Source organism: Rhinolophus sinicus, chromosome 1, assembly GCF_057876585.1.
Source record: "Rhinolophus sinicus isolate RSI-liver-muscle chromosome 1, RSI-T2T, whole genome shotgun sequence".
Taxonomy (NCBI): domain Eukaryota; kingdom Metazoa; phylum Chordata; class Mammalia; order Chiroptera; family Rhinolophidae; genus Rhinolophus; species Rhinolophus sinicus.
The window spans coordinates 126,467,833-126,494,290 of NC_142501.1; the positions used below are offsets into that span (position 1 = coordinate 126,467,833).

General features: G+C 41.0%; 1 protein-coding gene across 3 annotated transcripts in view; it reads left to right on the plus strand.

The window, feature by feature from the left end:
* The window catches only part of PDSS1 (decaprenyl diphosphate synthase subunit 1), a 36,548-nt gene that overhangs the window by 1,119 nt on the left and 8,971 nt on the right, over positions 1-26,458 (plus strand). For 2 of the 3 annotated variants that reach the window (XM_074324966.2, XM_019749127.3), the window contains exons 2-9: positions 4,317-4,381; positions 4,877-4,997; positions 7,731-7,861; positions 15,858-15,999; positions 18,778-18,889; positions 18,986-19,095; positions 26,057-26,137; positions 26,248-26,361. In XM_074324966.2, coding sequence (XP_074181067.1) covers positions 4,317-4,381; positions 4,877-4,997; positions 7,731-7,861; positions 15,858-15,999; positions 18,778-18,889; positions 18,986-19,095; positions 26,057-26,137; positions 26,248-26,361 — 876 coding nt within the window. Of the gene's footprint in view, positions 1-4,316; positions 4,382-4,876; positions 4,998-7,730; positions 7,862-15,772; positions 16,000-18,777; positions 18,890-18,985; positions 19,096-26,056; positions 26,138-26,247; positions 26,362-26,458 lie in introns of those variants that run through there. The other variant, XM_019749128.3, reaches the window with a different exon arrangement.

Below are 26,458 nucleotides of genomic sequence, written 5' to 3' on the forward strand. Positions count from 1 at the left end.
ATTTGGTACACTTCATATTTGGTACACTTCATGTTCCCATATGCCCATCAAACACCTTTTACCAATATAAAATGTGTAGTATTTATAAGTGTCTACTTCAGTACAAAGTGGCTCCGTGTCACAGCTTACCCAAAATGGACATTTCGAGAGAGAATGGCACCTGGGCTAGTAGGTAGACTAAACAGGAAAGAGAAATATGGGAAAAGAGAGCTTCAGGGCTTTTCTGGGGTCCATTTTAGTACTATCCTAGCTAGACTTCCCATATTTCTAGCGCCACAGATGAGGACATCATTTGGAAAGATGGATGCATCTACCATCTGATGCCACTGGATACTTCTTTTCTTTGATACTCCTTTTCTTTGATACTCTTTTCTTGATTCCATGATCCCTAAGCAACTTTCTCAGCCATGGAAATGGTGCTTTTCTGGAGAGGATATGCCATAAGGACTGCACTGAGGATTCCAGTGCCATGTATTTCTGATCTGTGTGTCAGTGATATTTTTCACTGTAAATGAATACATTAGCCATCTGCTTTCTGCCTCAGGTTTCTGTGTTTTGGTTAGTTCAGGTCTCTTAGGGCCTGACAGTCCTTGGGGACAAAGAGCAACAATAATAAAGCCACTTCCAGCTCTCCAGCAAGCACAGCTCTGCTACTTCCTGTTGTATGGGCATTGTCCCGACTTCTATACTTGGTAGTGTTAACAGTCTTGTAGTAGGACAAAACATAATTGCGCATTTGGGCCAAATCACTCTTGAGTATGTCTTTGATTCTTAATCGGTAAAGGGTGGGGAACAAAATCAGAATTGGACATTTGAGTGTTGCTACTGCTAGTATTGGCACACCAAGTGACACAGCTCTAGTTTCACAACTCCCTTTTAATACTTTACAGTAGTCCTTCCTTATCCACAGTTTTGTTTTCCAGTTTCAGTTACCCATGGTCTGAAAACATTAAATGGAAAATTCCAGAAATAAATAATTCATAAGTTTTAAATTGCATGTTGTTCTGAGTAGTATGATGAAATCTCACATAATCCTGCTTTGTCCCACCTGGGATGTGAATCATCCCTTTGTCCAGTGTATCCCTGCTGTATACACTTTCCGTACCTGCCCGTTAGTCACTGAGTAGCCCTCTCGGTTGTCAGACTGTAACGGTATTGCAGTGATTGTGTTCAAGTAACCCGTTTTTACTTAATAATGGCCCCAACACACAAGAGTAGTGATGCTGGCAATTCATATATGCCAAAGAGAAGCTGTAAAGTGCTTCCTTTACATGAAAAGATATGTACATATAGGAAAGATGTAATATTTATATAGGGTTTGTTATTATCCGAGATTTCAGGCATCCACTACAGGTCTTGGAACGTATACCCCCAGGATAAGGGGGGGCTACTGTAAATGGCTCTTCTGAATCCCTCTAACCTCACTTAGGAAAACATTGCTCTAAGGTACTTTTAAAGCAGAAAATAGCTTGATTGAATACATACTATACTAAATATATACAGTGTACTAAGTTCTGAGCTAAGAGATTTATATACGCATATACTCTTTAAATTAATCTCAGCAGCTTTCCAGAAGTAGGTATTATCAGAAAGATGTCGCAAGGTAACACAGCCAGGCATTTGAACCAAGATCCATCTTCCAAAGACCATGCTTTTAACAACTGTTATGCTGCCTGGTGGTTAAGAGCACTCTCCTATTAGCTGTGTAATTTTAACTCTTCACCCCAGGTTGGAGGTTAGGTCTCAAACTGAATATGTATTATAATAAAATCTTGAATTCATATGAATTAATTACCCATGAAAACTGACAAAAGTAGGTTAAGTGTCATATAATGGTAAAATCAAAAGATTATCCCTTTGTTTTCTTGGGACATTGTAATTGCGTGGAACTTCATAAAATGTTCTTACTGGTTTAATGAATATGTAATGCTATGGTGGAAAAAATTGAACTCAGACCATCTTCCTTGGCCGCTGCCTGCCTGGCAAAGTCAAACTTTATTGTTCTTTTAATATGTCTAAAGCAATATGTGTTCACTAGAGAAAAATCAGAAAATGTAAACAAAAAAAGGAATAAAAGAAAAACTCCCACAATCCTATTTATTCCAAAATAACTTTTTAATAGCCTGGTGTATATGCTTTCAAACTCTATCCTCTGTGTATTTAATGTGTGAGTGTGTGTGTGTGTGTGTGTGTGTGTGAATTTCTAGTGGGATCACATGAGGCACACAGTCCTGTAAGTGCTTTTTTCTTCTGATATTTCTCCTCTTAGTTCTTCTGGCTGGTCAAATAAATAAAATGACATTAGACAGATTAATAGGAGAAAATGACCAAATTTAAGTATGTGTACATATGGGGGTGCCATAAGAATATGGGACTGCAAAGACCTAATGAGAAAAGGGGGATAGTGGTTTGGGACTTCAAAGAGCAGGAAGGCAATTCATACGGAGACGGAAAAGCAAATATTTGCTGGTCCGTCTTTAACAATGAAACCCAGAGAAGACTTTGATCAAAGGGGCTTTGCTCAGTTCCCCTGTCTATTACAGCTAGTTCATATTAAACTCTAGTTAAAATCTATGATGACAGCTCACTTCCTAGAGCAGGTCCTCTGTGAGTTAGAGCAAGGGCAGAGGTTCTTTCTGAGTCTTTTTTTTCTTAAAAGTAACCAGTTTACAATAACCTGGGGGCAAACTCTACTCCCCTTCAATATACAGTCATAAGCCACTTAACGACTGGGATATGTCCTGAGACATGCATCGTTAGGCGTTTTTGTCTTGCGAAATTCATACAGTGTACTTACACAAACCTAGATGTTGTAGCCTACCAGTGTCATTGTATGTGCTATACTTTTACACGACTGGTACCAGGATTATTTATTACCAGCATTGGCACAAAAACATAACGTTGCAATACAGCGTTATAATGGCCACAGCATCACTAGGCAATAGCAATTTTTTTAGCTCCATTATAATCTTATTATGGGACCGTGTTCATATATGCAGTCTGTCCTTAACTAAAATGGTATGCAGCCGGTGCCTATGCTGTATTGTAAACATCTGTACAGATGGTCCGTGACTTACAAAGTTTTGACAAGATTTTTCAACTTTGCAATGGTACAAAAGCCATTCGCATTTAGTAGAAACCAGCTAGGCTAAGCTATGATGTTTGGTAGGTTAGGTGTATTAAATGCCTTTATGACTTAGAAATTTCTACTTATTGGTGGGTTTATCAGGGTGTAAAACCATCATAAATCTAGAGCGTCTTGACTTTTCTGAACTTCAGGTTCCCCAGCTGTAGAAAAGCAAATAGTGAAAAACGCACGTTGTAAGACTTTATTACTAATAGAGTGGATTCGTTTTATTTTTCTTATGCTAAATTTATCCTTTTTTTGTCAAAATGCTGGCTTCAAATACTTAGTAAGAACTCTTACCACATTAGATTCGTAGTTTTTGAAATGCTTGTGTTCCTGAATTCTTCAAGATTGGCTGTCTGTGTCTTTGGGTCCCCAGTGCCTGTCACAATTCCTGGCGCATAATAGTGCTCAATAATTGTTGGAACTAGTATTTGTCATAACCAGCACTGAGTCTTTTAGAATTTTGTTGTTCTTGATCTCTGATTAAGTTAATACCGTGTTTCCCAGAAAATAAGCCCTAGCATGATTTTTCAGGATGACATCTCCTGAACATAAGCCCTAATGCGTCTTTTGGAGCAAAAATTAATATAAGACCCAGTATTATTTTCAGGAAAACACGGTATTATCAAAACGTGCTGCTGAGCTTGTTTGTTTTTTAACATTCCTTCTTAAGAAGAACCATTCCCAAGTATGCTCAGGAACAATAAATATAAATTGCCTCCTTAACACTGAAATCTTTTTCCTTTTCACCATCTGGGCTGATGGCTTTGGAATCTTGACTATTTGTTTTAAACCAATGTAAGAATTTAAAAGAATATAAATAACACTAATCTTTACTATTCTCTGACCAGTTTTTGTTAAATAGAAGGAAATTGTTTTAAAATTACTTTTCAGATCTGGAAAGATAGGTATGAATGTGGAAACTGTACTTTCTTTAGGGAAAGGAATAAATTATAGATGTTTTTAATTTTCTTCTGTTTTTATTTCTATTATCTGTAATGACAAATACTGCTTTTGTAATAAGGAAAGGAAACTATCATTTTTCTAAAGTTGCAATCTACGTATAAATGCACAACTAAAAGACAAAGGTTATGTTTATGAATTATGGGAGTTTTCATTTATCTAGTGGTATAAACAAGTTTTTCATGAATATTCTTACAAGTTTCTTAATACTTTTATTTTATAGATGTCCTATTTTAATCTTGTGAAGAGTTTAACATCTGCCTTTCCAAATATGTATAGTATATCACGGTAAGTCTATAATCTGTATTGCAACTACTAAAATTATTAGCCAAATTTCCAGTAAATTTCTATTCTAAATTGTGGTCGGCTAGTCCAAAATATTGAATATGTTGTTTAAATAATTGTTACAGTATCTGCACTGTGTGATCTCTGTCTTTTCAAAAAATGGGACTATAGTAAAATTTAAACTCAGAACACAGCACACATGGTTTAGTCTTTCTTTGATCTTGTGAGGTCTCAAGATCCTAGTTATAAAAATAATCAATTGATGTTTATTTTTATAATAGTAAGAACAGAATTCTGTATGTTTTTCTAAATTATAATGACCTTTATGGATTCGTGCGTAATTTCCAGCAAGTATCTGGGCTTAAATTTTCCATCATCTGACTCTACTATGTGTATAAGTGTATGCGTGTGTGTATAATTCTTACTTAAAAAATGAAATGATCTCACTTAATAAAATAGCACTCAGACTTACATTGTGTGCATTTGTGTTTGGCCCAGGCTCCATCACACAACGTCGTCTGTGGACTGTTGTAGTAAAACACGGAGTGGTGAGAAATACACCGATCCTTTTAAACTTGGTAGGAGAGACTTGAAAGGTCTGTATGAGGACATTAGAAAGGTAAGATAGTTGTAATGCTGCTGTGAAGTAACGTTGAACTCTTAGAATTATGAAAACAGTGCAGGTTTCAGACATGTACAGTGCCATCGCAAACTTGATTTCGTGAATGTCAAGTTTCAGGAGTGCTCGAATCTTGAGCAACTATGGGGCAACATGGAGGACTCAGTACATGTTACCATCCAGAAGGAGGCTGTTGCAGAATTGGGAAACTGAAAACATGGTACCGGTAGCCCCTCCCTGTCCTGTGAATTATCTAACATTTCCTCTCCAATTCCATCACCTGCTCCATGACTATTGAAACACCGAAGCCTTCCGCGATTCCTGCTGCCGTCTTGCTTATCTAATTCTTAATGTTAGTGTCAGACTGCACCAAATAGGGCTTTCTTCATTAAACGCTTTTTTCCCCAAAAAGTTTTAGTGGCTCCCAACCTCACATGAATTCTCAGATGCCACCCAGAAATGTTCATATGCCCCTCGTCAGCTTCCTTCCCCTTTGGAGGTTCTCCACTTTTTCTCCCCAACTCCCACCCAACTCTGCTATTTTCACAGCAAAACTACTTCCTGTTTAATAGGCCACGCAGACACCTTGAAGGAGGAACTCCGTCAAAGCCTGCTCTGTCGCCATGTACAAACTCATCTGCGCCCATCTAAGTGCTTGCCTCCGTTCCTCCCACCTTGTGAAGGAAATGTCTCTTCCTTTCCAGAATAGTCCATTTATTTTAGTTAAGCCCCATCCCCTCCTCCTCCTCCCAGTGCCTTAGGAACTGCTCCCACAATGGCCTGTTCTCCTTTATCTGCACTCTCCTTCATGTCTCTTTCTATCTCTTTTAAGTCAAGGACCGTCCCTTGACCCAATGTCCCCCGCTTTCCTTCCCTTCCATCACAGTATGCTCTACCTCTGTCTTTATTTTGCCCCTCCACGTTCTCTCCGCCATAGCACTGCACCTTTCTTTCCAGCTTCTTCTCTAAAACTGCCTTTGCCCACGTCCTTGATCGCTTCCTTCCATGAAATCCAATGGACACTTTTTGTTTTTTATCTTCCTTGACTTTTTTGAATGCTGGGCCGTGTTGACCACTCCCACCCTGGTTTCTACACTTTCCTGGTTGTCCTCATTCTCAGGCCATCTTTCAGTGTGTTTCCTGTTCCTGTCTATGCCCTTCACCCTACCTCCTTTAATTTTGCCATTCCCTGGGGTTCTGTCAGCCCCTCCTCTGTCTGTGTCCTCATTTTACCCATTTCCATACTTACGACTCCCAAAGAATCTCTCTATTCCAGATTGAATTGTCACTCCTAAACCCAAACATATACCTGCTCACGGGAGAGTCTGTGACTCTCTCAAATGTCGCAAAGCTGAATCTACTTTCTCCTAATTGTCTTTTCTCCTATTTTTCCCATTCATTGAAGGTAACACGCCAGAGGGAGCCTCCACTCATCCCTTTCTTTCCCCTCCACATCTCCCTAGTCTGTCTCTTGCCTTCAGTCCTACAGCCCTAGGTCCGGCCACCCACAGTTCTGTTGCCATTGTCCTTGCTTTGTCCTCCCTGTTTCATCCTGAGCCAGAGGGGCCTCCTCCGTGACCCCAGGGTAACTGCGACACTGCACTTTCCTCAGGGACAGCACCCGTCACACTATTGTGTTTTATTGCAGTTAATGTTTTATTCTCCCCATTTGAACTCGGAGCTCCTTGTAGGCAAGGGGCTGTCTTTTGTATTTTTGTAAGCTCTGCGTTTATTACCATACTTAGCACTGAGTCAACTATTTATTTAGTGAATTAATGACTGGCCGGCTGTATGGTGTTCCCCTGAGCCTGGCTGGGGGTCCTCTAGGTCCATTCTGAGCTCCCATAGCTTCTGGGGGATCAACTCTGATTCATTCCAGTAAATCCTCCAGCGGCAGATGAAACAAACATACCTCCCTCACCTGAAGGCTCTCCCTCCCCTTCACAGTCAAAGCCCTACTTATCCTTAATTCCAGGTCAAAGCTTATTGCCATTGTGAAATGTTGGGTTTTTCTAACTCACACTGATGTCTCCCTTCTTTGAGCTTTTAATGTGTTTAATGTACAGCACTGTTCAAGTTACCACTGTATTATTCACTGAGTATTTCCTTTTAAAAACAATTTTGTCTCCTCAACGCATTTGTTAGCTCCTCACCTCACAGTCAGGCCAACCACGTCTTACACTTCCTCTGTGGACCTAGGACGTGTCTTTTGCTAAATAAAGACTGAGCCAGACTTCTATCGCGGCCTTCTCCCCAGCTGCCATCTTATCGTCCTGTGCCTGATACACAGCCCAGTTTTGCCCCCCACCCAGGACACCTGCTTCATGGGCTCCCGACAGCCACTGACTCCCACACTTCCCGTCTTTGTCCTCTCCCCTCCATCTTCCAACTTGCTAACCAGCCCCTGCTCCTTTCTCTGTCCAGCTGTCACTGACCCAGGGTCCTTGGGCCACCTAATACTTTCTTCCCCTTCATGCTCTTAGAGTCACTGGGGGCAGGGGCAGTGCGTGCTGTGGCACTTAATGCTGCTTGGAGCCAAGCCACGCATTGCTTGTGGCCCCTTTGCAAGGCAGCCAGGTTTGTGGCCACACCATGTTGGAACGTTTTCCAACAGAGTATTGAATTTCTCAATTAAAATGAATTCACTGAAATCACATCCAAGTTTTGTGCAAGAAATCCTATTGACTTTCTATGCAATCATGATGCCATATTGACACAGAAACTTTATTTCAGGAACTACTCATATCTGCAACGGAACTTAAAGAAATGTCTCAATACTACTTTGATGGAAAAGGAAAAGCCTTTCGACCAATTATTGTGGTGCTAATGGCTCGCGCGTGTAATACTCATTATAACAACTCCCGGTGAGTCATTTACTTTCCCTCCTCTGTCGGTTTATATTCAGCAGGTCTTCCTTCCCTATGTTACCGTGTACTTTCCTGTTTTAGGAGTAGCATGTATCTAAGAATTCACTTTGTGATGAGTAGATTCTGACTTTGAGTCGCTAAGGTCACTCTGGAGTCTGGTCTGGGCACCTTCCTTTCCCTCTTTTTTATGTCCATGGAAGAACAACTTCAGCTACAAATAAGTATTTTAGAAAGGAGTTTCAAAGCCAAATCTCGTTTTCTCATTCAGAAGTAGACTTCCAGGTTGTATGCGTACGTATAATCGTTATCCACACAAGCCGTTTAGTCCAAAGGTTGATGATTGTAAAGTGATAAGCTGTGCCATGATTCTGGACACCACACCCCCTGCGGTGCCAGCCTTCCTGTGACATGCCAAAGGGAAGTCTTCTTAAAACAAGGCATTTTGCCTATGGGTCCTCAACTTTTGTGTTTTGAATATATTTACAATTTTAAAATGTTAAAACTGCAACATTTACTATTAAAGAAAATCGTCAAAGGAAAGCAGATGTACCCATTACCCCCTGCAGTGGTCTTTGTCATCCCCTCTTCCCCTCCTCTCTTGCATTCAGTCATATGATATATAAATAATTTTGTTTTCTGCTTTGTTTAATTACCGTTGGTTTTTAAAGTCTTTACCATGTTACTGGAGTGTCTTCATAGTTGTTATTTTTACATCATGTAGTCAATTGGTGGAAATTCCAGTAGACCAAAATGGACTTACACATTTCCCTAGTGTTGAACATTTTTGTATTATATTCCCTTTTCTCAATAGATAATACTTTCAGGAACACCAAAGATTGGTCAGCACTAAATTTAAGGAACCTGTAAGAAGGAGCATCAGATACTGCATCTTCGGGATGCTCACCTCTGCCCACCGTAGCCTCTGGTGCCCTGGTGCTGTGCCCCTCCCTATAGCTCCAACACATCACCCAGGCTCAGGGGTGCCTCCCACTCACCCTGAGACTTTCGAAGCCCTCCCAGTCTAGTTTGAACAGGGAGTAACGTCTCTGGCAGTGACCTTTTCACCATCATCAGTCTTCCTTTCACTTCACTTGGAAGGCAGAGCAGCAGAAATGCTCGCTCTAAACCAAGCGAAGTCCATCTCGTGGTCTAGAGCAGGGGTTCTCTGTGTTGGCACTGCTGACAGTTTGGACCAGCTCATTCTTGGTGGGTGAGGTTGTCCTGTGCACTGTGGGAGGAAGTGGCAGCCCTGGCCTCAATCCACTAGATGCCAGTAGTGCCCACACCCCCCAGATGGTGACAGCCAAAAATGTGTCCAGACATTACCAAGTGTCCCCTGCAGAGCAAAATCATCCCTGGCTAAGAACCACTGGTCTAGGGAGAATATGTGTTTGCAGTTTTCATTTCTCAGCTTAATACATAATGCAGTTCGTTAGTCTCAGATAACACGCAAAGGAAAGTACTCTGCACTGCTCTAACTACACTGTTATCCTCACAGGTGAGAGTTTTTCAGTTTGCGTAACTGACACTGTATATACTGTATAAACACATGGGAGAATATAACACAGGAAAGGCCTTGCTAGTTCAAAAAGCAAGTTCAAAACTGCCCTCTCCAGGGACAGAGCTGCAGCATCATTCTCCCCGTAAGTGGAGCGTGTGGCCTGCCGAAGGCACACTGCAGAGCTGACCCTAGCTTGGAGCTGTGAGTTGTAATTGTGGCGTGCATTTAGGCGGTACAGTATCCCAGCTCTGTTACCCTCCAAGCCCCAATCTCTTGAGAATAAGAATCCTTCCTAAGGTCCCTTTTGGATCAGCCTCTTCATGGACTAAACATGTAGTTGTTCGTTCCATGCTTCTTTAAACAAGAAGATGGCTTGCAGGGAGAGCTTCTGGAGAGCTGGGCCATCTGATTGCGCTTGCTGAGAAAGGTTGAGAACAGTGTGGAGCAAAGATAGCTGAAGATTCGGGAGCAGGACCACACACAGCCTCTGTTTCTGGCCAGTGCCACCAGCGGTCACCAGAACCCATTCCAGTACTTCACCGGCTTGTTCATTCATGATGGCTGAATTGAGAGAGACCTGCTTTATCATTTGACAAAGTTGAATGGCTCCTATCACACACCATTTTCTTGCTTGTGAGATGTGTATTAAATAGGTCACCAGTAATTCTGGAGGGGATTAGAGAAGACAATAGAACAGATACCTTAGGAAATAGAGAGAGGAAAAAACGACTTTTATTTGTTTTCTTTTTCCTTTACTCAGCTTTTCAGTCATCCACTAAATGTTCCCTGGGACTTCTTAACTTAAGGCCCATGGGAGTTTTGGGGTCTGTGAGTCCTTTAGAATTGTATGCAAAATTCTCTGTGTATTTGCACTTTTCTGGGGAAGAGTATCCAAAGCTTATAATATATTTTCGAAGGCAGTATGGTCCCCAAAAGCTTAAGACCCAATCTTTATTTTTCCTTTCTGTATTCTGATAGTCACAGTCCCTGGGTGGGTGAGGTAGGAATGCACACAACAGGTGACTCAACCTTGAAAGGTCCAGAAAACAGCGTTATGGTGGGTTCTGGGTTCTGCCCAGGCCTGTTTCCTCCTCTCGCCCCATCAGGAGTGTCCCCAAGGGCACTCCTGAGGAGACATCCTGTACTTTCAGCTTCAGTCTGCCTCCCAGAGAACCCCACCCACAGCAGAGTTCAGCAAAACCCAAACTAGCCTCCACTAAGTATGTCAGGACTGACTCGATCAAACAATCCAGATCAAAATTGAGCCTTATAGGAAATAGATTTCTGTAAAATTGATCTATGCGTTGAGTACAGCACAGCTGGAGAGTCTAATCTTTTCTCAAACAAGCCGAAGCTATCCTGCTCAGCAACTTCGCTGAAGGAAGGGACTCTTACGGACCTTGGCACTGTCCGTTCCCTCCCATGTGGCAATCTTCCAGCCCTGATTACTGCCAGTGATTGGGATAACACAGTCACTGCCGTGGTACTGAGCACACAGCTGTTGGTCTTGATTGTGCAAATAGTCAAGAGGTATTGAATCCCACTCGTCCACTTTACAAAGCCAGACGTGCGATTAGGTGGTGCAGATTATATCATGCAGTTTTCACATTAGATAATAGGTCAAGAATCCAAGTGTGACAAAAACGTTATCTTCAGAGGTGGTAACGTTTATAAGTCTCGTAAAAACAAAGGAAATTACAAAAGCCTGCCCTGGGAAGACTGAAACAAAACAGTCATTGCAACTCCAGCCACCGACGATTCTAGAACCACTGGTTTCCATGTGTTCCGAATAATTGAGCTAGCTACTGCTGTCGCTTTTTACAGGCTAGGCAGGAAGGTTGGTGCCAAAAGAAAGGTTTTTTGTCTTACTAGGAGATGGCACTTTTGTTGTGTCCATGCTTACTAAAATGGATCTTGAGGTAAATAAAGTCTATGAGAAGGCGTACCTGCTGAGATGGGGGAGATTTTGATTACCACGTGGTCTTCCATTTCATTGGTGAGGTCAAACCCAAGCGTAAGGAGAATCTCAGTGAGAGCAGGAGGGCCACAGGACATTTGAATGTGCTGTGTGCACCCTCTTCCAGCACCCACCAGGCCGGGGTGAAGCTGATTCTATCACCAAAGGAATCGACTCCTACGCTTAGAATTAGCCATGCCCCGTTGGAAAAAACCGAGTGCTGCATTGGTCTGTAGCACTGTGGACCCTGTGGGGAAAGCCCCGTGCAGAGCAGCCTGTATAAGCTATAGATACAAGATAGCGCTGTGGTGGGTTGTTCCTTGTGTATGCAAAGACCGCACACTTAGACGGTGCTTCTTCAGTGGCCAGAAAATAAACAACAGCATGGAACCTGCATCATTTATGATGTGGCTTTGCAGGCATCCATTTTATCTGGAAATAAATCTGAAAATGTACAGGAACTGCTGCTCTTAGATGGCAGTCCTTTTCTCTCGATCCTAAAACTGCTAATAAATCCCTGATTATTGGGATCAAGCTTCAAGCTAATCCCACCAAAGAGAGACTGACTTCACTCTGAGCCTGGTGTGATCGTTTGGGTTTATCCAGTGACCAAGGGTAATGACCTGCTAAGTCAGTCTGAGCTCATGGGCACCCCTCCTGCATTCTTCCATTCCTCAAATGGAAGGCACCTTGACGTCTTGCCACTACATGCCCAATGTGCCAGGAAGGAATACGGGAAAAGGGAACACGATGGCGGTGGCCAGAGACCAAGGCCAGGAAACGGAAATAGAAGGCTGAAGATGAGAGGCAGAGAGGGAGGGATTTTCAGGAACTCCTTCCGCTCCACGCATTCAACCTGATGCCAGTGTGGAAGGTGAAACCCTTTAAAGGTAGTGCCCAGAATGGATCTTCAAATGGGGAGATTATCCTGGATTGTCTGGTGGGCCTTAAGTGCCATCGCATGCATTTCTATGAGGGAGGCAGATTGGAGACTGGAGCAGGGAGGTGGGACCATGGCAGTCAGAGTGACGTGGCCACAAGCCAAGGCCTGTCTACAGCCACCAGAAGCTGCAAGGGGTGAGGAAAGCCTTTTGCCCTAGAGCCTCCAGAGGGAGCATGGCCTAGCTGACACCTCGATTTCAGCCCAGTGACTTTTCAGACTTCTGGCCTCTCTGTGAGAGAATGTCTTAAACCACCGAGTTTGTGGTCATTTGTCACAGCAGCTACAGGAAGCTAATGCAAACCCTGTCATTACATCATATTACCTCAGTGTCAGGAGTGGGCCTGGAGGGGCTTGTCCATCCTCTGGAGATGCCTCTTGTGGGCCCCCCAAGCCTGACAGACCAGACCAAAGGGTAAATCAGAGCACATTCCACAAGCTCAATAGTTGAAGAACCCAAACTTGTAGCAAGTCAAGTCAGTGGCAGATAAAGACAAAATCGATTTGAGTCTGTAAGGTTATATTGTTGCGCATACTGAAACTTGAATATGTGTACTTTTAGCAGGGAAGAACCAGAAAATGCAATCTATATCCTGAGAATTTTCTAGAGACAGGTAGGGAGAGCGAACTTTGCAATTTCAGCATTGAGTCTGTTTTGTACCAAACTGATGAAGTTCTATTCATGCCTTTAAAACTCATAGTATTGCAAACTGATAAGAGGAAAGTGTCACCTCCCATGATTGTGTTTTGCAGAGCAAGTGAGCCTTCCTGCTCTTGGGCTGTGAAGAGATTCGGGAGGGTCATTAGCACAAGGCCCCAAGTTTCAGGTCATCTTTAGGGCAGGACAGACTCTCATTCCATTAGCCCGGAGTTTATAGGCATCACAGCAGTAGATCAGTAAAGGCTGAGCCTGTTCCAAACTCTTCTTAGGAAAAGCTTCCTTTCTGGCTTACAGTCAATCAAAATGAATACCCCCACTAAACAGAGCAGTGTTCCCTACATTTTGTGTGTCAGAATCACCTGGCATGCTTTTTTAAAATGGAGAGTCCTGAGCCCCCACTATTAGAGATTCTGACTCTGTGTCTGAGGCCTCCGTCTGCATTTTCAAGAGTATTGATCCCTATGTGGTGGAGCAGGGGGAGACAGTTAAGAAACACTAAGCCTCTCAGAGTTCTAACAAGCAAAGTGAAACACTTATTTTTAGAATTGTCAGAAGAGACCAACAGAAGAACATTTCGAAATAGTAATAGAGGAGTCGTTCTATTGTTTCATCTGTTTTTGTCTATGCTTGAAACTATTCATTATACATTTTTTGTTTTTAAATCTGATGAAGAAGAAACACATGCCCTGAGAGGGCTTGCTGACTGATAGCGTGCTCTTACAGGTGTGAGACACACAGGACATGGCCAACCTTCAAGGCTTAGGGCCTCCCTTCTTCATGCTGTCTCGCCTGTCTGGCTTTTCTTAGCACCTCTCTGAGAAGCTGGGAAAGTGTGGCGGATCTTTCACAGCAGGAAGCAGAAATGGTGCCCAGCTTGTTGAAGGCGTGACTCAGATGGGCACTTTGGAGAGTTCATTTTCAAGACGGTGTGAGTTTTTTTTGTAATCTGCAAATTACAGTGATCTGTCCCACCATTTTGCTGTGTGAGGGATAAGCAGTGGCGGTATTTTGCAGATATAAGCTGACACACATTGAAACCTAAAATTGTATAGGAAAAAGTACACTAGATAAAATAATAAAGCATCTAAAATGGGATGCTTATTCTATGTAGGGGCTGTGTCACAATGCCAAATAATAATATTCTAAGCAAGAATCGTGATTTCATCCGTCGAGAATTTAACCATGCAAAATGGCATTTTCATACACGTATAGTCTACAAAATTTAAAAATATTTTAAGAATTCTTTGTTGTTTTACTATCTTCAAATTACAAAAAACTCTACTGTCTCAGTGAGCACTGCCATTTCATTGCAAGTTCCCAGTGGGAACCCTTGTCTGTTGACACAGTTTGTGATAATGGAAGTAATACCCAAGTTTTGAATGCATGAGAAGGCTGAGGCCTTAACAGTTGTTGTAAGGTAAATTCTACCACTAACCAGTAGGAAGTGTATATTTTATTAGACTGAAATCCAGCTGAGAAAATATTCTAAAAAATGGCCTTCATATTACAAAACAACTTTGAAAGTCTATATCTTTGCCTCTGTATTCAACTCAAATAAGATAGGGCCCAATAAATTTACCTGAAAAATATTTAAGGTCCAAGCTTCCTAATACAGCGTCTGTATGTGTCTCGCTGAGAGACTCAGAGAAAGCTCTTAGAAGCCATCTGGACCTCCCATTTTCTCATTTACAAAAGTGGTTTCATAGGATGACTTGTCCCTACCTTCTGGTGCTTTGCTTTTTCCTACTTGGAAGACTGTGTTGTGATCTGGATGTATTTAGAACTGTTATGATGGTGACATATTAATAAATAATGAGCAGCACTTTACAATTGATTTCTGGGCTAAAAGTATTTGGAAGGGTCTGTGGTTTAGCTCTAAAGTAAGAGGAACGGGCAAGGCATCGTATTGTAAAATTATATTTAGAGCAAGATTGGAAGATACACTCATGCTGATTTAGTGTTTGTAGCTAAATTCCACCATCTCTAATGTAGCTACACTTCATGTTTCATTGTTTTCTGCCAGGTCTGAGGAATCAGAAGGAACACTATCTTTTACAGATGTTCAGAGTTTTTCAAAAAAATGTCATATTTTAGTGTCCCTCTCACTTTTCTCCACTCAAGAGATAACTTGATGATATTTGAAAAGTAAACTATTAGAGTAAATGAAACATTTGGTTAACATGTGTTTTAAGTCAGGCATATGTTTAAGTTCAAAAAATTTACTTGACTATTTCTCCAGTTTGATTTTCTTGAAATTCAGTTTTTAAAAATTTTCATACATGATGGAGATGATAAAAATGGTGATTAAAAAGAAACTGGGGCATTCCCTTCTAACCTTAAGACTCATTTCTATGTATCTTCTTGAGAGTGTTTATCCTGTAGTTTGTTAAATCTAGGAAACAAAAGTATAAATTTCTAATGTAAAGGTTATGAATTGGAAGAAAGTTTTTACAAAAATTCTGCCTTGGTTATTGAGGTCTTCTTTACTAAACATTTAAGACAGTATGAAACATAGTGATCATTGGTTCTCTTTACACTTTTTTTAGAATGCTTCTCACCTATCTTCCCCATCCACTCTGAAATTTAATTGTAACCTAATTGTCAACTTGATCAACTGACCAAGACCACTAATATAAGACACAAAGATGATTCTTCAGCCTGATTACCAGACTTCTGCGATATGTATCATTGTTTTTGTTCATCATACAACTTTTACTTCTTATCCATAGAACATTGTCTTGACATAAAACAATATCTTATGCATTTTTCAAATGTTCTCCAAGTGGCTTTGTAGGGAAGCCAAAGTGTTTGTACGGTTTCTCTTAGAGAAATAAAATTCTTTGTCCTAGATCTGATGTCCAGTTTTCACAAGATGATTGCTGAGAAGGTTCTAGGCGACGTCTCTGTTAAAAAGCATTGCTTTCTGTTAACTAGAGATGTGCAAGCCAGCCAGCGTGCCATAGCCTTAATTGCAGAAATGATCCACACTGCTAGTCTGGTTCACGACGACGTTATCGATGATGCAAGTTCTCGGAGAGGAAAACACACAGTTAATAAGATCTGGGGTGAAAAGAAGGTATGGGTTTCTTTGTGTTTTTTAATCTTGCCTATCAAATCACTTGCACTTTGCATTGCATTTATTTTTCAGATTTGTCTCGTTTAAAAAATTATGCTTCCTGGGGCGGCCCATTAGCTCAGTTGGTTAGAGCGTGATGCTGGTAACACCAGGGTTGTGGGTTCGATCCCCGGATCTAGATCCTCCACAGCTAGATTGAAACAACTAGTGCTTGACTTGGAGTTGATGGGTCCTGGAAAACACACTTAAAGTAAATTTAAAAAAAAAAAAGTTTTAAAAAAATTATGCTTCCTCCTATGTGGTCTTCCAACTTTCTAAATAGTATTCATGTCTTATCTGTGCACAGAAACTGGATGATAGATAATACTATAGAAAAATAAATTTAGTATTTCCAGTTAGTCAGTTTTCTATAGAATTCCTTTTGATTAGAAGGAAAGGGGTTTCGGTAGTTATTTCAAAAAGCACATTTCATGAGGAATCATACATTGTACAGATTCATTTTAATTCCTTAACCATTTATTGACTGCCATGTGTAAGAATATCATAAAACTTAAAAAAACAAAAAAGTAAATAAAACTTTAAAAATAAAAACTATATCAAAGGGAAACTGTTTTACAATGAAAATTTTACCTTTTGAAATAGAAGCATTATGAATGGTATTGTTTCATACATGTATATTTTAAAGCACATTTCCATATTATTTTATTAGCATTTCTTGAAGAGGGTGTGTGAAATGAGGAATTTATTTGAGGATGTTTAAATCATGGAAGAATGGGAATGCAGTTGAACAAATAAAAGTGAAGGTGTGCGGGCCTTCGGGGAGCTGGCCCCTCCCAGCACACACGCCCCTCCATTGGCCGTCCTGCCCCAAACCAAACATTAATAGAAACAAGGTTTCCCTCTCCTCACCTTCCCCTCCCTCACATACTGATGGCACCTGGTTCCTGCTGTTTTCTAATTGCCCTAATTAAAAGAGAAATATATGTTCTTTGTTACCTTTACATGCTGGTTTTGCTTTAGTGTCATTGACTTTGTTGTGTAATCGAGCCCTGCAATTTCATTTGTAAGCCTTTTATTTCAAATTTTTGATTAAAAGATTTTGTGTCCTATTGACAGAACTCTATACATCAGAACGTTGGTACAAAGAGGGTGGAGTTTTGCTTTGGAGAAGTTGTGGGTAACTTTGTGATGTGTCCCTGCAGTCAGCTGTCTGTGTTGAGGGCCTGTTCTCAGCCTTATTTGAGCACTTGGTCAGGGAGGAGGATGAAGAGAACAAATTAAGGTCTTCTTGACCAGTCCCCTGTGCGACTGCCTCCCTGGTCGCCTCTTTTTGAGAGGGGGTGAAAGAAGGTGTTTACCACTGTCACCTGCCTCTTTGAGCTGTGAGACTGCTCTGCCTGCACAAGGCCACCTACCAGTCTCCTCCCCTTTTCTGTCTCAACCAAAACAACTATGTTCCCGATACAAAAAAATCATTCAGCGTGTAGGCCATGAGCCTCCGTGACCCCGCCTGGGTTCCCAGCCCTGCCTTTCTTGAACCCCTCACCCCAGCCAGCCCCAATCGGGTTCCATGTGCTGGAAGCTTCTGGCCTCCAGGATCCCCACGACCAGGAAAAGAAGGTGGTAAAAGCCTAGAGATCCAAGCGTTCAGCTGCTAATGATGTAGCACAGATGGATGAATATGTGCATGTACATATATATCATAATTGCAAAATGGCTTTATGAATGTATATGTATATTTATGTTGAGATATCGTATGTCATATACATGATGATTAATTGGTAAACAGTGAACACTAAGTTTGGATACTGGAAAACCAATAGTCACAATAAAGACTTAAAATGTGGTTATGTTGAAAATTCTATGAATTAAAATTTATAACTATAGCATTTATAACTATTTCATAGCATAATACTTCAATATACAAGTTAGTGTATTTGATCACAGCATATAACTCAATTATGTATAATTTATAATTAGTTGCAAATACAGTACAGACATCTACTCACAATCTAAAGATTGGAAAAATATTGATTATCTAGTGGGAAAGATATTTTGTCTAGGAATGAGGGACAGTGTAGGGCAGGGTAAGTATAGGGCAGAAAGCATTGAACTTGGGGCCCAGATTCCTTGGTTTCATTGAGTAAAGTGTCTTGCCCTGCCCTGGGGTGGAGTATAGTACTAGATGAGATGATTCCCCATCTGAACCCTGACGGAGTTCAGTAAATAGGAAATCCTGAGGAAAAGTGCAGACAGCAGTGTGTGAGGAGGGGTGCTGTGCTCCCACAAAAAGAGGTATCTGACCAGACTGAGGGATCTGAGTGGACTTCCTGGAGACACCATCTGAACGAATTATGTAAATGAGCGCTAGATGAAGAAGAGGAAGGCCTTTTGGGGCAGAAGAAGCAGTAAATGCAAAGGCACAAGAAGACAGTTTGAGGGAAAAGCAAATGGCCCAGCGTAACTAAACTGAAGGCAGCTGCTTCTTGGCGGGGCAATGGGGTGAACTAGAGGGTAAGAGAATTTCCATCTCCAGACATCATTTCTTCAGTTCTGAGGTGGAGAGATAGACTAGGTAATCTTTCAGAACCAAACCTGTCCAAATGGTGTTCCAAATCTGTGACTGATTATTACACAATCCTACTGAGGAAGAAAAAGGGTAAAAACAATCCAAGATGACCCCTCCCTCCCATTTTATTTGTATCTTCTGAGAAGTAACTTCATTCTTGGCGCAGTTACTCTGACACTTTTCTCTGAAAGATTTTTTTTCTTTTCTAGGCTGTTCTTGCTGGAGATTTAATTCTTTCTGCAGCATCTATAGCTCTGGCACGAATTGGAAATACGACTGTTATATCTATTTTAACCCAAGTTATTGAAGATCTGGTGCGTGGTAGGTTAATGCTGACTTTTCTTCTTTTTTATTCCATCTTAGTATTTAGCCAAGCAATAAGACCATGTCTCAAATGACCCCTTTCCTTCTTTATAGGTGAATTTCTTCAGCTAGGGTCAAAAGAGAATGAGAATGAAAGATTTGCGCACTACCTTGAAAAGACCTTCAAGAAGACTGCAAGTCTGATAGCCAACAGTTGTAAAGCAGTATGTACGTTCTGTCTTTTTTCAAGTTAAAAAAATAAATAAATAAAAGCCTCATAGCTCTTTCTAGGGAGCTAATTCTCCTAGAAAAAAATTTCACTGCAGAACCTTAAAAATAGTAACCAAAATCCCAAGAGGTCACTGAGAAAAGAATGAATCCCAAACAGCAGAGAATTTCTGCTTTGGTTTTCATTTTTGCCATCTTTTTTTGCTTATGCAGTCATTTGCTTTTCATCTTTCCTCCCAAGTCGAATCAAAATAAGCTTTAGTGACCCAATCTACTTTCCAAGCTATGCAACCTTTTGACAACTTATCACAAATCACTTCTCTCATGATTGTTGTCCACACACTATTTCTGACATTTTACCTTTAAAAAGGTAATTAGTGCTGTGCTCTTAAATACAATATTTACCCAGGAGAAAATATCTACCTACGGTATCAGATTGTAATAGTGTCCTTCATCCTTTTTTATGAGCAGTAGAACCTGCCAGTATTTTTGAATGAAATATAAACAGGCCATATTTCTTCAGGCTATAAATTGAGTGTGAACCTTAACTTGTTCTTTCCCTTGCTATCCCTCCACTCTCCACATAGTTGTCTTAAAAAAAAAAAAAAAAGTCAGCATTATCCTTAATCTGTAGACTAAAATGTGTGGTTTTCAGTGCCACCCGTAAATGAGAGACAGTTCTCACCATAGAACTGTTCATCTGACGGTGTGTCAGCCTAACAGAGCAGCCGAGATGGAACCTGGGCGAGTAACAGTCCCCTGTAATTAAAGTGACAAGAAAGGAAGGCCTGTAAGGAGCAAACTCCCATGGCTGTCATGATACACTCTTAACATAATTACAGTTAAAGAGAGCTTTTTCTCAGGCCCCTCAGGTGAAAAAGTCCCTTGCCAACAGTCTCTATTTTGTAAAGTGTCAAGAAATGTATACTTGTGAGCCAGAAAAGAATGAGGACGTTTTCTTCCTAAAAAAGACCTAATTGAAACCCGAAGGAATGTGAATTATGTAGAATATGCTGGCCACGATTTCAGCCACTTTTGTCTTTATTGAAAGGGTTATTATTATTCTTTTTTATTTCCAAGAAATGGCAAGTTTTTTTAAAAAAAAAGACGAATGAAAATATGATAGCCACTGGAGTGCCTACTAAAAGAATGACCTATTTAAAATGGGCACCGTAATGCTGTTTCACTGACGGCCAAAATTTCCATGAAGATGGAAGACCCATCCTCATGAGGCCCTCATTCAGCAAGGCTCGCTGATGATTTCACCAGCGTCAGACTGCAGTTAGAAGCACTAGAGGTAGAGGAAACACAAAGCCCTTGTCCACACTAAGCGGACATCCCACAGCCACAGCCCTGGGGCCCGAACGGGAACTGAGGGACTCAGTGATCACATTCTGTGAAGGGGCCGAGGAGAGGGACTCAGGTTCCCAAGGAAAGGCTTCCTTGTGGTCACTGTCCTCTGCTTAGGAAGCCAAAGACGTAGCAGCACATGTATCCGTTTATAAAGAGCCCTTCGTTCTTCGCGGATTAACAAGTAAAACAGTGGATGTGAGTATTAACATGGCCCGACCCTTATTAAGAATGAAGTGGTCTGCGCTGTCCACTAGGAGGCGTGCTGGCATCACCCCAGAACTACCCACTTGTGTGGGACTTACTCCTAACCTCCCTCGCTGTTAGAATAATAAAGCAAAATCATAGTGCTCTGAATACAAGTTTCTATATTTAAGTGCCTATGGGTAGAAGTATTCTAGAGGTGTTATATATTCAAAATCGCTATTTTTATGTAGTCCTGCATGCAAGGCAAATTAGAGATGCCAAAACGGGGGTTAAGGAAAATTTAAACATCACAATTGTTACAGAAGAACTAATAGAACTCCACAATGTTAGGGAATTTAAAGGAAATTTAGCAGTTTATAATTCATTCTATGAAGGACACCATTTCTTAACTCATTGCATTTTAGTGGAAATAGTATTAAAATCTAAGAGAGACCTGTCTAGGATTGTTTTGTGACACTGATTATATTAAAATAGAAGTAACCTTAAAAGATGGTTGGCTATTTATATATATATATATATATATATATATATATATATATATATATATATATAGTCATACAGAGTACACTCTGTAGCTTACCAGTGAAGAGCATAACTTGGTCTCCAGAAAATCTGATGGGAATGAGACTTGAGAGGTCCAGTGGCCCCATCCAGTGTTTTCAGTTTGAAAGTGGCTGAGCTGGGATTTGAACCAAGAACTCATATGGTAATCCTGCATTCGTTTTTTTCTTTTTCTTTTTTTCTGAATTTATATTCTCTCCAGTGCTGTGTGTGGCCTGGAATCAGTGGACTATCGTCCTATTGTTTTTTCAGAGATGCAGAGTGCCACCACCGAATTTTGTTTTATGGGTCATATTTGCAGAACACTATTTTTCGGTTGTGATATTCTTATCTAATCTACAGATAGACTTTATTCGAATTGTGCCAGTTGTCTTAATACTGTTGTAACAAAGGGAAACAATTTTTTTTCTGGTGCAAGATCCAATCCATGATCTCATGTTGCATTTAGTTGTCAAGACTCTTTAGTCTCTTTGATTCTGGAACGGTTCCTTTATCCTATTACTGACGATGTTCACTTTGGTCACTTGATCAGGATGGTGTCTGCCAGGTTTCTTCACTTTCAAGTTACTATTGTTTTCTACTTGGGAGAGGCATTTTGAGACTATGTGAATATTCTGTTTTTTATCAAACTGTCACTCTCTGGTTTTAGCATCTTTATGATTCTTTCCTGAGGCAGTTATTACTATGCTGTTTGCCAAATGGCAGTTCAATTCCATCATTCCTTCTACATCACGCTTCTACAGTAGAGTTGGTATTCTATTTTAAGGAGGACCTTGCCTATATGGACTCCTGGATTCTTATTTTATTCTATGGATTATAGCCCTTTATTATTTAATGCTCAGTTGTCCCATATTTGACCAAGGGAAAGGCCCTTGAACCTGGCTCTTGTGTGCTGTTAACATATCCCTGTCAGTCTTTCAGCACTTCCTTCATTTCTAGCAGATTCATCTTGTCCTTTCCAGCACTGGGACCCGTCATTTCTCCAAAGAGCCCTGGCTCCTTTTGGTGGAAAATAATATTTAGAAACCAAGATCTGGGTGCTACTGTCATTGTTTCTAGGCCTCCCATTGGCCAGAGCTAGGAAATACATGTCTGTATAATACATGTATGTGGATACGTGTATATCTTTTTTTTTACATCCATCTATATCTATTCAAAACCATGAGGTATCATGCTGATTGCTCCAAATCCATTGAGGATTCACGATTTAGTCCAGCATTCTGTCTTTACGTTTTTTTAACTCCCTTCCCCAGCAGTGCGAAACCCGGCCCCCATTCTCTACAACATACTTATTTGCTCAATCCAAGACTACACTACAGGAGCTTAAAGACTGGTAACTCCCATTTCTGTGAAAAACAAGCCTAGTAGGTAAGAGTTCAGTATTTGTTTACAGTTTCTTTTGTCTGTAGTCCGAAGATAATATAGTCAAAATTCTGTGTTCAAAAGTTACCTTTCTCCCCCCATTTCAGTGTGGTTATGTTATTTGAAATATAGTTAGGTGAAATAGTTTTTATTTCATTTTAGGGGTTTCCTCCCATTCTTACTGATTTTGGTTTTTTGGTTTTGAGGTTATTGTTGTTTTGAGTGTGAAACATTCGTGTAGCTCCCAAAAGTCAGCTGGACCAAAAGCTGATGTGCCTTCTCACCCCCTTTCTCGTTCCCACTCCCCGTCCTTCCCACCCACCCTGTAGGTCACCATGCTCATTAGTTTATGGTTCCCCCCTTCCTGTTTCTTTTTACACAAATGAGTAGACGTACACGTATGTTATAACCCCTTCTTTCTTACAACGAAAAGTAGCATGCTGCACTGCTTTTTGTCTGTCTTGCTTTTGTACCTTGCTTTCTTCAGTCAACACTATGGAAACCACTCCATGTTGGTTTATAGAATCTTCCTCATTTTTAAACATCTACGGTGTTTCCCCGAAAATAAGCCCCAGTTAAGATCTCAGCCAGACGGACACATGTAGGACGTTATGACGATGTTCCAGATGATGACATGACTGTATTTGAATAAATGTAGGTTGTTGTACATGAAAAAATAAGACATCCCCTGAAAATAAGCCCTAATGGAGCAAAAATTAATATAAGACCCAGTCTTGTTTTCGGGGAAACACCTACTGTGGTTTACTCACCTACTCCTATATATAGGCGTTTAGGTTCCCAGTAGTTCACAGTTACAAAGAATACAGCAGTGACTAACCTTGTGTAAATGTATTTTTGTATTGTTAGAGGGGTACCTTCAGGGTGTATTTCACGGTAATTATAGATGTGGTTTTGTTGCCTCCACAAGAGCTGTGCTGTTATGCGTTTCCACTGTTGGCATCAGCAGTTTGTGAAAGTGTCTTCCTGTTTCCCCACAGCCTCACCAACTAAATGTGTAATAAGACTTTTAAAAGTATGCCAATCTGATAGGTAAGAAATGATATTACCGTGGAGTTTTAATTTGCATCTCACCTCTCTGGGTGAACTTGACCATCTTTTCAGTAGCTTAAGGGCCATTTTTATAGCTTTACTTTTTTGTGAGTTGTCTGTTCATCAACCACAAAGGTCATGTTTATGGGATGTTGTCAGGTTTAAGGAAGACAATGCGAAGTGCTGATCATACATACTCCATATTAATTTATTGAGTTTAGAAATAGAATGGATTTTTTAAAAATCTTTTACTTTGCAGGAACAAAGTGCATTTCTGTGCTGCTTTGGGTTGAGGAAACAGCATTAACCTATCTGCAAGATTGCTTTCTGGGTTATATCTGCCTAGAAAAGGGAAATCACTGTGTTCTGAGCTCAGTATATCCCAGCCTGCTCAAATCTTGCCACTCGGTCATTCTTTTAGCCAAGTTGATGGATATGATGGATATATTGACTTCTTTCAAAGTTTCTAAATTGTCACCCATGTGGTCTCTTAGAATCTTTAGTTTAGTTGAAAAGAGGATCCCCTCCCTACAGCCCATGGACCAGTGACTACTATGGTGAGGTCTTCGCCGTTGAAAGCAGTTATGAGTGTATCCACTCAAGGGAGTGGCCACCTAACCTTCCAGGATGTGTGCATTTTTATCGAGGAGGATGTGTGGCCAAACACTACACAGTCACAGATTTCATTAAGTCGTCACCAACATTCTCAGGGCTGAGCACGTTACGTGGTCTGGCGTTACAAAGAAGAAGGGCATGGACACGCCCCAGGTCCTGGTTCTGCATCCAGTGGGGAGAGTGGGGGAGAAGGACTCTTAACAGGACCAGCAAACATGCTGAGTTATTACAATGCCAGGCACTGGGCTGAGGGGGTAAAAGTAGCACCACTTGTACTCCTCACAGCGAGCAACACTATGAGGTAAGTGCTTTTGACCCCACGGTTTACAGATGAGGCAAGTGAAGCCCAGAAAGATGAAGGAACACGCCAAGGGCACCCCGCAGGCTGACTGCAGAGCCCACGCTCTTGTACTGTGCTGAGGCCTGAGCAAAGTGGGGTCCTGAGCAGAGGGAGGGACTGAAGTGGGGGGACAGGGTTCTTTATCATCAGGGACCTCCCCCCCCCACAGGAAGGAGGCAAGTGTACCAGCTGGCTTTCTCATGGAGGGTCAATTTAGACCCCTCCTCTCCTGTGGAGTACATGCCTCTCCCCTCCCTGTTTTGTTTTTTATCGTCTTTGTTTCCTGAAAATGTGGCCGGGCCTACTTAGCATGCTTAGCAGAGCAGCAGGAAATGCACTCAAGGGGCCAGTGCCAGCTAGGGTTTTTTTTGGCGTTTTAAAAAAGACTTAGCTAAAAGTCCTATTTTCTCCCCCACTGAAAAGGAAAAATGTTTTTATACTGTTACATTACTACTTGTGAAAGAAATAGGGAAACAGTAGGACCAGTGAAGATCCTTGGATAATGAAAGAAAAATATCTATGTCTGAAGCATGAGGCTTGAGGCTATTACAGACATATCAAGAAATAACTGCATTTCAGAAATAATTGAAATCACTAAAACTTATTAAAAGGACTACAAATGGGGAAATAACATGGCAACATCGTGTGTATGATTAGGTATCGCTAAAATAAGGACGAAGTCATAGAAAAAAAGCCCACAACTGGGACAGTTGCTGAGTGCTGGAAGCCAGTATTGCACAAATTTGGAGTGTTTCTTCTGCATGTCAAAAAGGTTGACCAGCATAACTGATCTAGTGTAACTTGGTTTTTCCAAAGCAGTGGAAAAGAGGGCTGATCCTGTGAAAGAAGAGAAAAAAGGGCGAGTTTTCTTAGAACTTAAGAAAACAATCTGAAATTGAAATCCTTTCAATAAAAACAAAAACACAGGTACATTGACCCTTGAATAACATGGGTTTGAACTGCACTGGTCCATTTATACGTGGATTTTTTTCAATAAATACTATAAACTTATTTTCTCTTATAATCTTAATATTTTTCTCTAGCTTACTTTATTGTACTAATATAGTACAAAATACACATATTTTTAAGACCGGGTCTTATATTTTGCTCCAAAAGACACATTAGAGCTCATTGTCTGGCTAAGTCTTATTTTGGGGGAAACAGGGTAACATACAAAACATGTTAATGGGCAGTTTCTGTTATTGGTAAGACTTCTGGTCAACAGGTTTTGGGGGGCTCAAAAGTTATACATGGATTTTTGACTGCACGGGGTCAGCAGCCGTAACCCCCGCATTATTTATGGGTCAGCTGTATGTAGTGGTACATGTTTGGGGTCCTGATACAATAGCTCCTGATTATACATAACCTCACTGCCTCTTAGGGGAATGGGTTAATGACTCCTTCCACCCAGGGGTGGGCTGCCTTGCTTCTGCATGCCAGCTCCTTATCTCAGAATTCTCTTTCTGTTTCAGGTCTCTGTCCTAGGATGCCCTGACCCCGTGGTACATGAGATTGCCTATCAATATGGAAAAAATGTGGGAATAGCTTTTCAGGTTGGTCTGCTTCTTTGTAAGACTTTGGCCTGTCTGTTGGTACAGTGGGAAGGGTGGCTGTGATGTTGGGATGGTAGTGCTTGTAACATTCCTTTTTTTCCTCTCACTAGCTAATAGATGACGTATTGGACTTCACCTCATGTTCTGACCAGATGGGCAAACCAACATCAGCTGATCTGAAGCTCGGGTTAGCCACTGGCCCTGTCTTATTTGCTTGTCGGCAGGTAGGTTTTACAAACTCCCTTTGACACACAGCCCTCTAGAACCAGTATCTTCCAGGCACAGTTGACAGGAAGGTTTAGATGAGGAGCATTTAGGTGA